Source organism: Salvelinus fontinalis, chromosome 9 (genome assembly GCF_029448725.1).
Source record: "Salvelinus fontinalis isolate EN_2023a chromosome 9, ASM2944872v1, whole genome shotgun sequence".
Lineage (NCBI taxonomy): Eukaryota > Metazoa > Chordata > Actinopteri > Salmoniformes > Salmonidae > Salvelinus > Salvelinus fontinalis.
In genome coordinates this window covers 18,196,784-18,214,021 of record NC_074673.1, presented here as the reverse complement: position 1 = coordinate 18,214,021, position 17,238 = coordinate 18,196,784, and the positions used below count along the sequence as shown (strand labels likewise).

Sequence of the window (17,238 nt, the reverse complement as noted above, 5' to 3'; positions counted from 1 at the left end):
CTAGTGTCGTGGAAAATCATCTCAGAAATATAACGCTTTATCAGAACTTGTGAAATCAAAACATGCTTTTATTTACAATTGTATAACCATCTGGAATGTCCCGCGGAACACACACCCTCCCAGAGCACTGGTTCTCTCTTTATCCCCAAATAGCATATGAGTCCACCCCATATGCAAATAAGCATACTTCCCCTAATTCTTCCTACCATCATTATCTTTTTAGTTCAGGCTTCCTGCTTGTTCATGCATACTAACGCCCATTATCTGCTTTCAGTTAAATTATAATAGTGGCCAGACCCTCTTATCCCAGTGTGTCAACAAACTCTTTTTCCCTTCCCTTCACCACTAAATCAATGCACTCTTTGTTCTGTTCCCCCCTATCCTTAGGGTATCCAATTGCTTTTAGGCGCCTAGGTGTCTGACACATACGTAGTGGAATGGGTAGACTATAAATCTAGTGTGTCAAAGCTTTTTCCATACATGCACTTTAAAGCACGTATGACTTTGGCCATCTGCTAATCTTTGGTTTCCTGTATTTACCAGAATGGCAAATGCACTCACATCTGCCTTCTTCTACTATTTTCTAGTGTACTCCTGTCTATTGTTTAATAGTGTGATATCTACCTACATATGTATCAATTACTCCTACACTAGTCATCGCCATTTTACCTGCTGTTGTTGTGTTAGCTGACTAGCTGCTGTTGTCTCACCTGTTGTTTTAGCTAGCTCTCCCAATCAAGACCTGCGATTACTTTATGCCTTACTATATGTCTCTCTCAAATATCAATATGCCTTGTATACTGTTGTTCGGGTTAGTTACCATTGTTTCAGTTTTCAATGGAGCCCGTAGTTCCACTCCTAATACCTCTGATACCTCCTTTGTCCCACCTCCCACACATGCGGTGACCTCACCCATTATAACCAGCATGTCCAGAGATACAACCTCTCTTATCATCACCCAGTGCCTGGGCTTACCTCCGCTGTACCCACACCCCACCATACCCCTGTCTGCACATTATGCCCTGAATATATTCTACCACGCCCATAAATCTGCTCCTTTTATTCCTTGTCCCCAACGCTCTAGGCAACCAGTTTTGATAGCCTTTAGCCGCACCCTCATCCTACTACTCTCTCAATGATAGGTCTCTCCTATCATTGCTATGCAGACGACACACAATTAATCTTCTCCTTTCCCCCTTCTGATGACCAGGTGGCGAATCGCATCTCTGCATGTCTGGCAGACATATCAGTGTGGATGACGGATCACCACCTCAAGCTGAACCTCGGCAAGACGGAGCTGCTCTTCCTCCCGGGGAAGGACTGTCCGTTCCATGATCTCGCCATCACGGTTGACAACTCCATTGTGTCCTCCTCCCAGAGCGCTAAGAACCTTGGCGTGATCCTGGACAACACCCTGTCGTTCTCCACCAACATCAAGGCGGTGGCCCGTTCCTGTAGGTTCATGCTCTACAACATCCGCAGAGTACGACCCTGCCTCACACAGGAAGCGGCGCAGGTCCTAATCCAGGCACTTGTCATCTCCCGTCTGGATTACTGCAACTCGCTGTTGGCTGGGCTCCCTGCCTGTGCCATTAAACCCCTACAACTCATCCAGAACGCCGCAGCCCGTCTGGTGTTCAACCTTCCCAAGTTCTCTCACGTCACCCCGCTCCTCCGCTCTCTCCACTGGCTTCCAGTTGAAGCTCGCATCCGCTACAAGACCATGGTGCTTGCCTACGGAGCTGTGAGGGGAACGGCACCTCAGTACCTTCAGGCTCTGATCAGGCCCTACACCCAAACAAGGGCACTGCGTTCATCCACCTCTGGCCTGCTCGCCTCCCTACCACTGAGGAAGTACAGTTCCCGCTCAGCCCAGTCAAAACTGTTTGCTGCTCTGGCACCCCAATGGTGGAACAAACTCCCTCACGACGCCAGGACAGCGGAGTCAATCACCACCTTCCGGAGACACCTGAAACCCCACCTCTTCAAGGAATACCTAGGATAGGATAAAGCAATCCTTCTGCCCCCCCCCCCCCCCCCCCCCCTTAAAAGATCTAGATGCACTATTGTAAAGTGGCTGTTCCACTGGATGTCATTAGGTGAATGCACCAATTTGTAAGTCGCTCTGGATAAGAGCGTCTGCTAAATGACTTAAATGTAAATGTAAATGTACTCCTCTGTTCCTCGGGTGATGTGGAGGTAAACCCAGGCCCTACATGTCCCCAGGCAGCCTCATTTGTTGACTTCTGTGATCGAAAAAGCCTTGGTTTCATGCATGTCAACATCAGAAGCCTCCTCCCTAAGATTGTTTTACTCACTGCTTTAGCACACTCTGCCAACCCTGATGTCCTTGCCGTGTCTGAATCCTGGCTTAGGAAAGCCACCAAAAATTCTGAGATTTCCATACCCAACTATAACACTTTCCGTCAAGATAGAACTTCCAAAGGGGGAGGAGTTGCAATCTACTGCAGAGATAGCCTGCAAAGTTCTGTCATACTTTCCAGGTCTATGCCCAAACAGTTCGAACTTCTAATTAAAAAAATTAATCTCTCCAGAAATAAGTCTCTCACTGTTGCCGCCTGCTACCGACCCCCCTCAGCTCCCAGCTGTGCCCTGGACACCATCTGTGAATTGATCGCCCCCCATCTAGCTTCAGAGTTTGTTCTGTTAGGTGACCTAAACTGGGATATGCTTAACACCCCGGCAGTCCTACAATCTAAGCTAGATGCCCTCAATCTCACACAAATCATCAAGGAACCCACCAGGTACAAACCTAAATCCGTAAACATGGGCACCCTAATAGACATTATCCTGACCAACTTGCCCTCCAAATACACCTCTGCTGTCTTCAATCAGGATCTCAGCGATCACTGCCTCATTGCCTGTATCCGCTATGGGTCCGCGGTCAAACGACCACCCCTCAACACTGTAAAACGCTCCATAAAACACTTCTGCGAGCAGGCCTTTCTAATCGACCTGGCCCGGGTATCCTGGAAGGATATTGACCTCATCCCGTCAGTTGAGGATGCCTGGTCATTCTTTAAAAGTAACTTCCTCACCATCTTAGACAAGCATGCTCCGTTCAAAAAATGCAGAACTAAGAACAGATGTAGCCCTTGGTTCACTCCAGACCGGACTGCCCTCGAACAGCACAAAAACATCCTGTGGCGAACTGCAATAGCATCGAATAGTCCCTGTGATATGCAACTGTTCAGGGAAGTCAGGAACCAATACACGCAGTCAGTCAGGAAAGCAAAGGCCAGCTTTTTCAAGCAGAAATTTGCATCCTGTAGCTCTAACTCCAAAAAGTTCTGGGACACTGTAAAGTCCATGGAGAACAAGAGCACCTCCTCCCAGCTGCCCACTGCACTGAGGCTAGGTAACACGGTCACCACCGATAAATCTGTGATAATCGAAGACTTCAACAAGCAATTCTCAACGGCTGGCCATGCCTTCCTCCTGGCTATTCCAACCTTGCCCAACAGCTTTATGTTCATCGTCCACGGTAGGACAAATTGTCTATAAATAGAGAAAGTACAGTACTGTTGCTACTCTCCCTGGGAGTGGCCGTCATGCAAAGATGACTGCTAAAGCACAGCGCAGAATGCTCAATGAGGTTAAGAAGAATCCTAGTGTCAGCTAAAGACTTACAGAAATCTCTGGAACATGCTAGCATCTCTGTTGACGAGTCTACGATACGTAGAACACTAAACAAGAATGGTGTTCATGGGAGGACACCACGGAAGAAGCCACTGCACGTCTTAAGTTTGAAAAAGTGCACTTGGATGTTCAACAGCGCTACTGGCAAAATATATTCTGTGGACAGATGAAACTACAGTTGAGTTGTTTGGAAGGAACACACAACACTATGTGTAGAGAAGAAAAGGCACAGGACATCAACATCAAAACCTCATCCCAACTGTAAAGTATGGTGGAGGGAGCATCGTGGTTTGGAGCTGCTTTGCTGCCTCAGGGCCTGGACAGCTTGCTATCATCGATGGAAAAATAAATTCCCAAGTTTATCAAGACATTTTGCAGGAGAATGTAAGGCTATCTGGCCACCAATTGAAGCTCAACAGAAGTTGGGTGATACAACAGGACAACGACCCAAAACACATAAGTAAATCAACAACAGAATGGCTTCAACAGAAGAAAATACGCCTTCTGGAGTGGCCCAGTCTGAGTCCTGACCTCAACCCGATTGAGATGCTGTGGCATGAACTCAAGAGAGCATTTCACACCAGACATCCCAAGAATATTGCTGAACTGAAACAGTTTTGTAAAGAGGAATAGGCCAAAATTCCTCCTGACCGTTGGGCAGGTCTGATCCGCAACTACAGAAAACGTTTGGTTGAGGTTATTGCTGCCAAAGGAGGGTCAACCAGTTATTAAATCCAAGGGTTCACATACTTTTCCCACCCTGCACTGTGAATGTTTACACGGTGTGTTCATTAAAGACATGAAAACGTATAAATGTTTGTATGTTATTAGTTTAAGCAGACTGTGTTTGTCTGTTGTTGTGACCTAGATGAAAATCAGATAAAAATGTATGACCAGTTTATGCAGAAATCCAGGTATTTCCAAAGGGTTCACATACTTTTTCTTGACATACTTTTTCTTGCATAGTCACTTTAATAACTCTACCTATGTGTACATATTACCTCAATTACCTCGACTAACTGGTGCCCCCGCACATTGACTCTGTACCGCTACCCCCTGTATATAGCTTCGCTATTGTTATTTACCTGCTGCTCCTTAATTATTTGTTACTTTTATTTTAAGTATGTTTTTCTTAACTGCATTGTTGGTTAAGGGCTTGTAAGTAAGCATTTGTAAAGGGTCTGAATACTTATGTAAATGTAATATTTCAGTTTTTTTTTTATACATTTACCAAAAATTCTAAAAACTTGTTTTTGCTTTGTCATTATGGGGTATTGTGTGTAGACTGATGAGGGAAAAAACAATTTAATACATTTTAGAATAAGGTCTGCAACGTAACAAAATGTTTAAAAAGTCAAGGGGTCTGAATACTTTCCAAATGTACTGTATGTAACTCCTAAACTTAACCCTAACCCAACCCCTAACCCCTAGTCTAGCTAACGTTAGCCAGCTAGCTAGAAATCGTATAATACTGTATCATGCAAATGCATAATGGACATCCACAGATTAATACATAATGGACATCCACAATTTAATACATACCATACGAAAAGTAGCATATCATGCTAAAAGGAGTGACAGATTTACGTACAGAATAATACGAAAAGCCACTGAGACCAGGTTATACATAGAGGTAGCCATCTGGATGGAAGACTAGTTGTCAATGAAATGCATTATCCCTCATAAACCAGCACAAGTCACTGTTCAGGCAGGAATCATTTGACTGTGGCTTCAAATTTTGTTTCAATACACCTCTTTATTTAGGTTGATGGCATGACGTAGAAACAATGAGGTTGATTCAAACATATCATTTTACTATCAACATTGAAACAAGGTAAACATAAATCTAATCATATGAAATTCTACATAATATCAACCACCCAATATAAAGTATATTGTATGTAGGATGAAAAATATTGTTTCCGTTTCTACATGGAATATTCTAAGCACTTTCAACGTATACATAGTTCTGATGACTATGTTGAAATTAGATTGACGTAACAACCTGTTAGTCAGGTTATGTCATTGTATTTAAGTTAAGTTTTACACTAATTTCAATGTTTGTAACACTGGTTGAAATTAGATAAACAGTACTGGTTGATAACTTTTTGCAAATCCAAATGCTTTCCACGTAGATTCCACATCACAATAGGATGACAAATTACGTTGAAACAACATTAATTCAACCAGTGTGCTCTCACATAATGTAGGCTAAGAGAATCAATTTGAAAAAGACCATTACATATTTGTCTCTGACCCCACAGAAAGCCTTGTCGGGAACAGAAGACCTCGTTCGGGTCACTTCCCTGGAAATGTGTGTGGACACTCAGGAGAGCACTCTTGGCAACTTTGGTGAGAGACAATCACTGGTCAAGCAGCATACACTACAAATAGATATATACATATTTTTGCATGCAGTATTTGAATTTATAGGGGACTATGTACTGGTTATGAAGTGTATATCAATAGTACTGTATGTGAATCCTCGTTTTTAATCAAACACGAAGTGGGCGTTATGCCATACCTACTGCAAATGTGGAAATGTACAGGGTTGATCGACTCACACTTGATGAGTTCATGTAATGACTTATAGCATAGGTAAATGAAGACAGTCACAATCTATACAGACATGGTTTCTCGTCAGACATAGATAAAGACCAGCCAAAAAAACACTGTAGCTGTGTGACACACAAAACAGAACATGCCAAATTCACCCTCAGGTTTGTACTGTACCAAAGCTCTCTCACTTGGCACAACTCCCTCCCTCTCTCTTCTCACTGGTTTAAAAGATAAGGCCAGAAAGAACCACACCATCATGCTCACATATGTCCTTAGGAAAACCTCAGTTGCACAACGTGTGCAGGCATGACTGAAGTTTGTCTGCACAGGGGTGAATCACGTGCGTCTGGCTAGTGCACTAGCAGCAGAGTCCATCTCACTCTCAATCTCTCTGCTAATGAATGGAGTTTATAGGCCTGTTGAGGCATGGCTGGGAGGGAGCCAGCCATCTGTTTAAGACCCAATCACATCAAGTCATCGGCCCTCTGTGACGTGTGAGGAACGTCTCTCTCTATCTTATCATCTTGCAGGTGCCTACTTGCCCAAGCTGGTGCAGCTGAAAATGAACAACAGTATGATAATGTCAGTGAGGTAAGTGGAAAGTTCCACTATAGTGCTCTGTCTCTGTATGTCTATTATAGTTATGTGTTGTAGTTTTTTACTTCTCTTTGACTAGGTAAAACAAAGCACTTTCTGCATTCCAAGTACTACAAATACTACTGCTAGCAGTACTTCACAGTAAGGCAGGTAGCCCTGTACAGTTGAAGTCGGAAGTTTACATACACCTTAGCCAACTTGTAACTTGGCTACATACACAGGGTACCAGTACCAAGACGATGTGCAGGGGTACGAGGTAATTGAGGTAGATATATACAGTTGAAGTCAGAAGTTTACATGCACCTTAACCAAATACATTTAAACTCCGTTTTTCACAATTTCTGACATTTAATCCTAGTAAAAATTCCCTGTCTTAGGTCAGTTAGGATCACCACTTTATTTTAAGAATGTGAAATGTCAGAATAATAGTAGAGAGAATGATTTATTTCAGCTTTTATTTTTTTCATCACATTCCCAGTGGGTCAAACGTTTACATACACTCAATTAGTATTTGGTAGCATTGCCTTTAAATTGTTTAATTTGGGTCAAACGTTCCAGGTAGCGTTCCACAAGCTTCCCACAATAAGTTATGTGAATTTTGGCCCATTCCTCCTGACAGAGCTGGTGTAACTGAGTCAGGTTTGTAGGCCTTGCTCACACACGCTTTTTCAGTTCTGCCCACAACTTTTCAATAGGATTGAAGTCAGGGCTTTGTGATGGCAACTCCAATACCTTGACTTTGTTGTCCTTAAGACATTTTGCCACAACTTTGGAAGTATGCTTGGGGTCATTATCCATTTGGAAGACCCATTTGCGACCAAGTTTTAACTTCCTGACTGATGTCTTGAGATGTTGCTTCAATATATCCATATAATTTTCCTCCCTCATGATGCCATCTATTTTGTGAAGTGCAACAGTCCATCCTGCAGCAAAGCACCCCCACAACATGATGCTGCCACCCCGTGCTGCACGGTTGGGATGGTGTTCTTTGGCTTGCAAGCCTCCTCCTTTTCCCTCCAAACATAACGATGGTCATTATGGCCAAACAGTTCTATTTTTGTTTCATCAGACCAGAGGACATTTCTCCAAAAAGTACAATCTTTTTCCCCATGTGCAGTTGCAAACCGTAGTTTGGCTTTTTTTATGGCGGTTTTTGAGCAGTGGCTTTTTACTTGCTGAGCGGCCTTTCAGGTTATGTCGATATAGGACTCGTTTTACTGTGGATATAGATACATTTGTACCTGTTTCCTCCAGCTGCTTCACAAGGTCCTTTGCTGTTGTTCTGGGATTGATTTGCACTTTTCGCACCAAAGTACGTTCATCTCTAGGAGACAGAACGCGTCTCCTTCCTGAGTGGTATGATGGCTGTGTGGTTCCATGGTGTTTATTCTTGCGTACTATTGTTTGTACAGATTAACGTGGTACCTTCAGGCGTTTGAAAATGGCTCCCAAGGATGAACCAGACTTGTGGAGGTCCACAATTTTTTTTCTGAGGTCTTGGCTGATTTCTTTTGATTTCCCCATGATGTCAAGCAAAGAGGCACTGCGTTTGAAGGTAGGCCTTTAAATACATCCACAGGTACACTTCCAATTGACTCAAATGATGTCAATTAGCCTAACAGAAGCTTCAAAAGCCATGATATAATTTTCTGGAAATTTCCATGCTGATTAAAGGCACAGTCAACTTAGTGTATGTAAACTTCTGACCCACTGGAATTGTGATAAGTGAAATAATCCTTCTGTAAACAATTTTTGAAAAAATTACTTGTGTCATGCACAAAGTAGATGTCCTAACCGACTTGCCAAGACTATAGTTTGTTAACAAGAAATTTATGGAATGTTTGAAAAATTAGTTTTAATGTCTCTAACCTAAGTATATGTAAACTTCCAACTTCAACTGTATATGCTCAGTCTCCATGATAGGGGACAGAGCAGGAGACCCACTGTGTATGGGTTTCCTATTAATCAATCAAATGTATTTATAAAGCCTTTTTTACATCAGCAGATGCCACAAAGTGCTATACAGAAACCCAGCCTAAAACCCCAAACAGCAAGCAATGCAGATGTAGAAGCATGGTGTCTAGGGAAAACTCCCTAGGAAGGCAGGAACCTAGGAAGAAACTTAGAGAGGAACCAGGCTCTGAGGGGTGGCCAGTTCTCTTCTGGCTATGCCGGGGGAAATTATAGGAGTACATGGCCATTAAGGCCAGATTGTTCTTCAAGATGTTCAAATGTTCATAGATGACCAGCAGGGTCAAATAATAATCACAGTGGTTGTAGAGGCTGCAACCGGTCAGTACCTTAGGAGTAAATGTCAGTTGGCTTTTCATACCTGAGCATTCAGAGATCGAGACAGCAGGTGCGGTAGAGAGAGAGAGAGAAAGTCGAAAACAGCACTTCCGGGACTAGGTAGCACGTCTGGTGAACAGATCAGGGTTCCATAGCCGCAGGCAGAACAGTTGAAACTGGAGCAGCAGCACGACCAAGTGGACTGGGGACAGCCAAGAGTCATCAGGCCAGGTAGTCCTGAGGCATGATCCTAGGGCTCAGGTCCTCCGGGAGGGGAGGGAGAGAGAGAATTCTTTTTATTTCATTTATTTATTTTTTATTTCACCTTTATTTAACCCAGGTTGGCTAGTTGAGAACAAGTTCCTATTTACATCTGTGACCTGGCCAAGATGAAGCAAAGCAGTGTGACAAAAACAACAACACAGAGTTACACATGGAATAAACAAACGTACAGTCAATAACACAATAGAAAAATCTGTATACAGTGTGTGCAAATGAAGAAAGGAGGTAAGACAATAAATAGTCCAATAGTGGCAAAGTAATTACAATTTAGCAATTTACACTGGAGTGATATATGTGCAGATGAGGATGTGCAAGTAGAAATACTAGTGTGCAAAAGAGCAGAAGAAAAAAAATATGGGGATGAGGTAGGTAGTTGGTTGAATGGGCTTTTTACAGGGGCTGTGTACAGCTGTAGCGATCGGTAAGCTGCTCTGACAGCTGACACTTAAAGTTAGTGAGAGAGATATAAGTCTCCAACTTCAGTGACTTTTGCAATTCGTTCCAGTCATTGGCAGCAGAGAACTGGAAGGAAAGGCGGCCAAAGCAGGTGTTAGCTTTGGGGATGACCAGTGAAATATACCTGCTAGCGCGTGTGCTACAGGTGGGTATTGCTATGGTGACCAGTGAGCTGAGATAAGGCGGAGCTATACCTAGCAAAGACTTATAGATGACCTGGAGCCAGTGGGTTTGGCGATGAATATGTAGCGAGGTTCAGCCAAGGAGAGCATACAGGTCGCAATGGTGGATAGTATATGGGGCTTTGGTGACAAAACGGATAGCACTGTGATAGACTGCATCCAATTTGCTGAGTAGAGTGTTGGAGGCTAATTTGTAAATGACATCGCCGAAGTCATGGATCGGTAGGATAGTCAGTTTTACGAGGGTAAGTTTGGCAGCATGAGTGAAGGAGGCTTTGTTGCGAAATAGGAAGCCGATTCTAGATTTAACTTTGGATTGGAGATGCTTAATGTGAGTCTGGAAGGAGAGTTTACAGTCTAGCCAGACACTTAGGTATTTGTAGTTGTCCACATATTCTAAGTCAGAACCGTCCAGAGTAGTGATGCTAGTCGGGCAGGTGGGTGCGGGCAGCAATCAGTTGAAGAGCCTGCATTAAATTTCACTAGCATTTAAGAGCAGTTGGAGGCCACAGAAGGAGTGTTGTATGGCATTGAAGCTTGTTTGGAGGTTTGTTAACACAGTATCCAAAGAAGGGCCAGATGTATACAGAATGGTGTCATCTGCGTAGAGGTGGATCAAAGAATCACCCGCAGCAAGAGTGACATCATTGATATATACAGAGAAAAGAGTTGGCACGAGAATTGAACCCTGTGGCACCCCATAGAGACTGCCAGAGGTCCGGACAACGATTTGACACACTGAACTCTATCTGAGAAGTAGTTGGTGAACCAGGTGAGGCAGTCATTAGAGAAACCAAGACTGTTGAGTCTGCCGATAAGATTATGGTGATTGACAGAGTCGAAAGCCTTGGCCAGGTCGATGAAGACGGCTGCGCAGTATTGTATTTTATCGATGGCGGTTATGATATCGTTTAGGACCTTGAGCCTGGCTGATGTGCACCCGTGACCAGCTCGGAAAACAGATTGCATAGTGGAGAAGATACGGTGGGATTCGAAAAGGTTGATGATCTGTTTGTTCACTTGGCTTTTGAAGACTTTAGAAAGGCAGGGCAGATGGATCGATATAGGTCTATAATGGATATAGGTCTATAACAGATTGGGTGTAGAGTGTCTCACCCTTTGAAGAGGGGGATGACCATGGCCGATTTGTAGGGATCCAGATTTTGCAGCTCTTTTAGAACATCAGCTATCTGTATTTGGGTGAAGGAGAAGCGGGGAGGGGCTTGGGACAGTTACTGCGGGGGGTGCAGAGCTGTTGGCCGGGGTAGGGGTAGCCAGGTGGAAAGCCTGGCCAGCCGTAGAGAAATGCTTATTGAAATTCTCGATTATCGTGGATTTATCAGTGGTGACAATGTTTCCTACTCTCAGTGCAGTAGGCAGCTGGGAGGAGGTAGTCTTATTCTCCATGGACTTTACAGTGTCCCAGAACTTTTTGGAATTAGTGCTGCAGGATGCAAATTTCTGTTTGAAAAAACTAGCCTTTGCTTTGCTGACTTCCCTGAAAAGTTGCATATCGCGGGGACTATTCGATGCAAGTGCAGTACGCCACAGGGTGTTTTTGTGCTGGTCAAGGGCAGTCAAGTCTGGAGTGAACCGAGCGCTATATCTGTTCTTAGTTCTAAATTTTTTGAATGGGGCATGCTTATTTAAGATGGTGAGGAAGACACTTTTAAAGAACAACCAGGCATCCTATACTGACAGGATGAGGTCAATATCCTTCCAGGATACCCGGGCCAGGTCGATTACAAAAGGCCTGCTTGCAGAAGTACTTGAGGGAGCGTTTGACAGTGATGAGGGGTGGTCGTTTGACCGTGGACCCATAACGGATGCAGGCAACAAGGCGGTGATCGCTGAGATCCTTGTTGAAAACAGCAGAGGTGTATTTAGAGGGCATGTTGGTCATGATTATATCTAAGAGGTTGACCATGTTTATGGATTTGGGATTGTACCTGGTAGTTTCTTTGATAATTTGTGTGAGATTGAGGGCATCAAGCTTAGATTGTAGGACGGCCGGGGTGTTAAGCATATCCCAATTTAGGTCACCTAGCATTACGATCTCTGACGATAGATGTGGGGCAATCAATTCACATATGGTGTCCATGGCACAGCTGGTAGCTGAGGGGGGTCTATAACAAGCGGCAACAGTGAGGGACTTCTTTCTGGAGAGATGGATCTTTAAAAGTAGAAGCTCGAACTGTTTGGGCATAGACCTGGATAGTATGACAGAACTCTGCAGGCTATCGCTACAGTAGATTGCAATTCCGCCCCCTTTAGCAGTTCTGTCTTGACGCAAAGTGTTGTTATTGGGGATGGACATTTCTGAATTTTTGGTGACCTTCCTAAGCCAGGATTCAGACACGGCTAGAACATCAGGGTTGGCGGAGTGTGCTAAAGCAGTGAATAAAGCAAACTTAGGTAGTAGGCTTCTGATGTTAACACGCATGAACCCAAGGCTTTTACGGTTGCAGAAGTCAGCAAATGAGAGCGCCTGGGGACACACAGGGCGTGGGTTAACCTCTACATCACCAGAGGAACAGAGGAGCAGTATGATGAGGGTACGGCTAAAGGCTGTAAGGACTTGTCGTCTAGTGCTTTGGGAACAGAGAATAAAAGGAGCAGGTTTCTTGGCGTGGTAGGATAGATTCAGGGCATAGTGTACAGACAAGGGTATGGTAGGGTGCGAGTACAGTGGCCGTAAACCTAGGCATTGATGAGAGAGGTTGCATCTCTGGAGGCGCTAGTTAAGCTAGGTGCAGTCTCCGGATGTGTGGCGGGTGGGACAAGAGGGCTATCTGAGGCATGTTGAGCAGGACTAGGGGCTCCACAGTAAAATAAAACAATGAGAGCTGCCCTAAACAACAGTATACAAGGCATATTGACATTAGAGAGAGGCATAAAGCAATCACAGGTGTTGAATGGGAGAGCTAAGAGAACAACGGGTGAGACAACAACGGGTAAACAGCTAAGACAACTACAACAGGTACAAGGCGATAAATAGGCAAAGAGAGGGTCTGTTAGCTACACACAGGGCCTGAGTTCAAGGCTGGGGCCGACCGATAAACAAAATTAAGTACCGTGTTAATGAACAGTCCAGCAGGCATCAGCTGTGTAGCCGAGTGATCTTAGGGTCTAATGAGCAGCAATAGATGAAACAGGGAGATGTTCGGTAGTCGATTACTACGCTAGGCAAGCGGGAGACAGTGTTCAGGAAGCTAGCGGGCCAGGGCTAGCAGATGGATCTTCACCACATCCACAACGCAGAGACCGGTTGAGAGCACATCAGCTGAATTACATCAGCAGATAAGCAGACCAGTCGTGATGGATCGGCGGCGCTCCGTGTCGACAAAGGGTCCAGGCCAAATTGTAGTTGGTGTACTTTGTTTGTTAGCCGGGAGATGGGCCTAGCTCGAGGCTAGCTCGAGGCTAACTGGTGCATGCTTCTGGACAAGGGCGTTAGCCACAATAGCCACTCGATAGCATCTAGCTAGCTGCGACAATCCGGTGTAATGGTCCAGAGCTTGCGGAAGGAATCCGGTGATGTAGTGGAAAAAAGAAGCAGTCCGATATGCTCAGGTTTGACATCCCGCTGTGCAGACTGGCAGGTTTTATCTGGGCTATCCAGGCTAAAGCGTCTGGTTTCCGTGCTAAAGGTAAAGACCGCTAGCAGTGGCTAACAATGACTAAATAGCTAGTAGCTAATTAGTTGGCTAGCTTCTGACGGCTAGCTTCTGATGGAGGTTCCAGTTATAAGGTCTAAAAAAGAGCAGATCCGTACCACATTGGGTGAGGCGGGTTGCAGGAAGGTATATTTAATTTGAAAATGGAAAAAGGAGATTGAAATATGTTTACAAAAAAAACGAAAAATACTATTTACATGGGACAAAAACAAAACTGCTACGCCATCTTGGAAAAATCAGAGGAAGAGGAAGCATACTTAAATGCTTCCTAATTGCTCTAATCGGAATTAGAGGAAGCATACTTAAATTCAGACAGGACACTACCTCCGGACAGGTACCCCAGGACAGGACCAACCAGGCAGGATAAAACCCCAACCACTTTGCCAAACCACAGCCCCCACACCACTAGAGGGATATCAACAGACCAACTTACAACCCTGAGACAAGACTGAGTATAGCCCACAAAGAACTCCTCCACCGCACGAGCCTGAGGGGGCGCAAAACCAGACTGGAAGATCACGTATGTGAATCAACCCACTCAAGTGACGCATCTCTCCTAGGGACGGCATGGAAGAGCACCAGTAAGCCAGTGACTCAGCCCCCGTAATAGGGTCAGAGGCAGAGAATCCCAGTAGAGAGAGGGAGCCGGCCAGGCAGAGACAGCAAAAGTGGTTCGTCACTCCAGTACCTTGCCGTTCACATTCACACCCCTGTGACAGACTACACTCAATCATAGGATCTACTGAAGAGATGAGTCTTCAGTAAAGACTTAAAGGTTGAGACCGAGTCTGCGTCTCTCACATGAATAGGTAGCCCATTCCATAGAAATTGAACTCTATAGGATAAAATCCTGCCTCTAGCTGTTTGCTTAGAAATTCTAGGGACAATAAGGAGGCCTGCGTCTTGTGACCGTAGCGTACGTGTAGGTATGTACTGGTGATGCACCGATATGACATTTTTGCCCGATACCAATATCCAATATTTTCCTTGACAAAAAAACACGATACCGATAACCGATATTTACAATTTTAGCGGCCTTTAAAGCATTCCAGTACAGTTAAATAGTTAACACACACACATGGACACAGCAGTCTAAAGCATTGCATGTAAGTGCAAGAGGCATCACTACAGTCCCTGGTTTGAATCCAGGCTGTAGCACATCCGGTCGTGATTGGGAGTCCCATAGTGCAGAGCTGTCAATGACACACTTTATTTTGAAGGCAAACCACAAATTCCACTATTGTTCCTAATCCTTATTGTGGCTAGCTTCACAACACAACCTGGTGTGGTCGAGCCTCACTAGCCAGATGAAGCTAGCTCTCTGCTTATAACGTTAACTTTGGGCACCAGAGTTAAGTTGCTGACTAGCCATTTATTTTCATGAACTAAAGTTCAATTTCAATAGGTGAACAACAAGTGGCAACCTAGATAAAACTTACGCACAAGGATTCCTAAATCATTGCTAAGAATAGTGAAAATGACTGTATGTTCTAATGGTCAGTTTTCAGGCTGGTTGTATTGGTGCTAGCTAGGTACCAAGCTAAAGCTAGCTACCCCAGAAGTTGCGGTCGAACAAATTATGCTTTATTACCAACGCGGTATTGTAAACAAATCATTTGTGGCCTGTGTTTGCTTGTTTGCATACTTTTTTGTACAGCTTTGACAGTGCTACTGTATCTTTTTTGACACACAAAGACCCAAACGGCGTTCTATAGTATGTATGTCGTGAAGCTAATAGCAGTGACACTATTACTGTGTAACTCCGGTAGGACAACATCTGAAAAATAGCGCACTTGGTAGTGTGTACCGGTGCTCCTAAGTCGGCGAAAGCCAACATCACCCACGACAGAGAACGATTGATTGTCAAGGGCCATGAATTCCATTATCTTGGCATTAATGAATTTCGTCTTCAAGTTGTCCCGCTGAAATTTTGTTACTCTTTCAAATGACTGCTCGATCCACACAGCACACATTGTGGGCTAGTGTAGGAATGCTGTGTTGCACGTATAGCGCAACATTTTACGTGGCGTCATTACGTCATGTACCTAAGTTATATAAGTATGCATGTCAGCTTTGACATCGGTTTTGCACATTGGGGCGTTAAACTAGACATCAAATCAAACTTTATTAGTCACAATCGCCGAATACAACAGGTGTAGACTTTACAGGGAAATGCTTACTTACGAGCCCCTAACCAACAATGCAGTTTAAAAAAAAATATGGATAAGAGATAAAAGTAACAAGTAATTAAAGAGCACCATTAAAATAACAATAGCGAGACTATATACAGTAGGTACCGATACAGAGTCAATGTGCGGGGGCACAAGTTAGTTGAAGTAGTATGTACATGCTGTTAGAGTTATTAAAGTGACTATGCATAGTTGACAACAGAGAGTAGCAGTGGTGTGGGAAGGGGGGGGGGCACTGCAAATAGTCTGGGTAGCCATTTGACTAGATGTTCAGGAGTCTTATGGCTTGGGGTAGAAACTGAAGAAGTCTCTTGGTGTAAATAGGGGGGGGCACAGCAAATAGTCTGGGTAGCCATTTGACTAGATGTTCAGGAGTCTTTTGGCTTGGGGATAGAAGCTGTTTAGAAGCCTCTTGGACAAAGACTTGGCGCTACGGTACCACTTGTCGTGCGGTAGCAGAGAGAACAATCTATGACTAGTGTGGTTGGAGTCTTTGGCCATTTTTAGGGCCTTCCTCTGACACCGCATGGTATAGAGGTCCTGGAAGGCAGGAAGCTTGGCCCCAGTGATGTACTGGGCCGTTCGCACTACCCTCTGTTGTGCCTTGCGGTCGGAGGCCGAGCAGTTGCCATACCAGGCAGTGATGCAGCCAGTCAGGATGCTCTCGATGGTGCAGCTGTAGAACCTTTTGAGGATCTGAGGACCCATGCCAAATCTTTTCAGTCTCCTGAGGGGGAATAGGTTTTATCGTGCCCTCTTCACGACTGTCTTGGTGTGCTTGGATCATGTTAGTTTGTTGGTGATGTGGACACAAAGGAACTTGAAGCTCTCAACCAGCTCCACTGCAGCCCCGTCGACCCGTCGATGAGAATGGGGGCGTGCTCGGTCCTCCTTTTCCTCTAGTCCACAATCATCTCCTTTGTCTTGATCTCGTTGAGAGAGAGGTTGTTGTCCTGGCACCACATGGTCAGGTCTCTGACCTCCTTCCTATAGGTTGTCTCGTCGTTGTCGGTGATCAGGCCTACCACTGTTGTATCATCGGCAAATGTAATGATGGTGTTGGAGTCGTGCCTGGCTGTGCAGTCATGAGTGAACAGGGAGTACAGGAGGGGACTGAGCACCTGTGATGAGGATCAGCGTGGCGGATGTGTTGTTACCTACCCTTACCACCTTGGGGTGGCCTGTCAGGAAGTCCAGGATCCAGTTGCAGATGGATTGATGAGCTTTGAGGGCACTATGGTGTTGAATGCTGAGCTGTTGTCAATGAATAGCATTCTCACATAGGAGTTCCTTTTTTGCAGGTGTGAAAGGGCAGTGTGGAGTGCAATAGAGATTGCATCATCTGTG

General features: G+C 44.7%; 1 protein-coding gene across 2 annotated transcripts in view; it reads left to right on the top strand.

Annotated features, from left to right (window-relative positions):
- The window catches only part of lrrc56 (leucine rich repeat containing 56), a 56,696-nt gene that overhangs the window by 15,462 nt on the left and 23,996 nt on the right, over positions 1–17,238 (top strand). For both annotated transcript variants that reach the window (XM_055933606.1, XM_055933607.1), the window contains exons 3-4: positions 5,925–6,012; positions 6,750–6,810. In XM_055933606.1, coding sequence (XP_055789581.1) covers positions 5,925–6,012; positions 6,750–6,810 — 149 coding nt within the window. The remainder of the gene's footprint in view (positions 1–5,924; positions 6,013–6,749; positions 6,811–17,238) is intronic.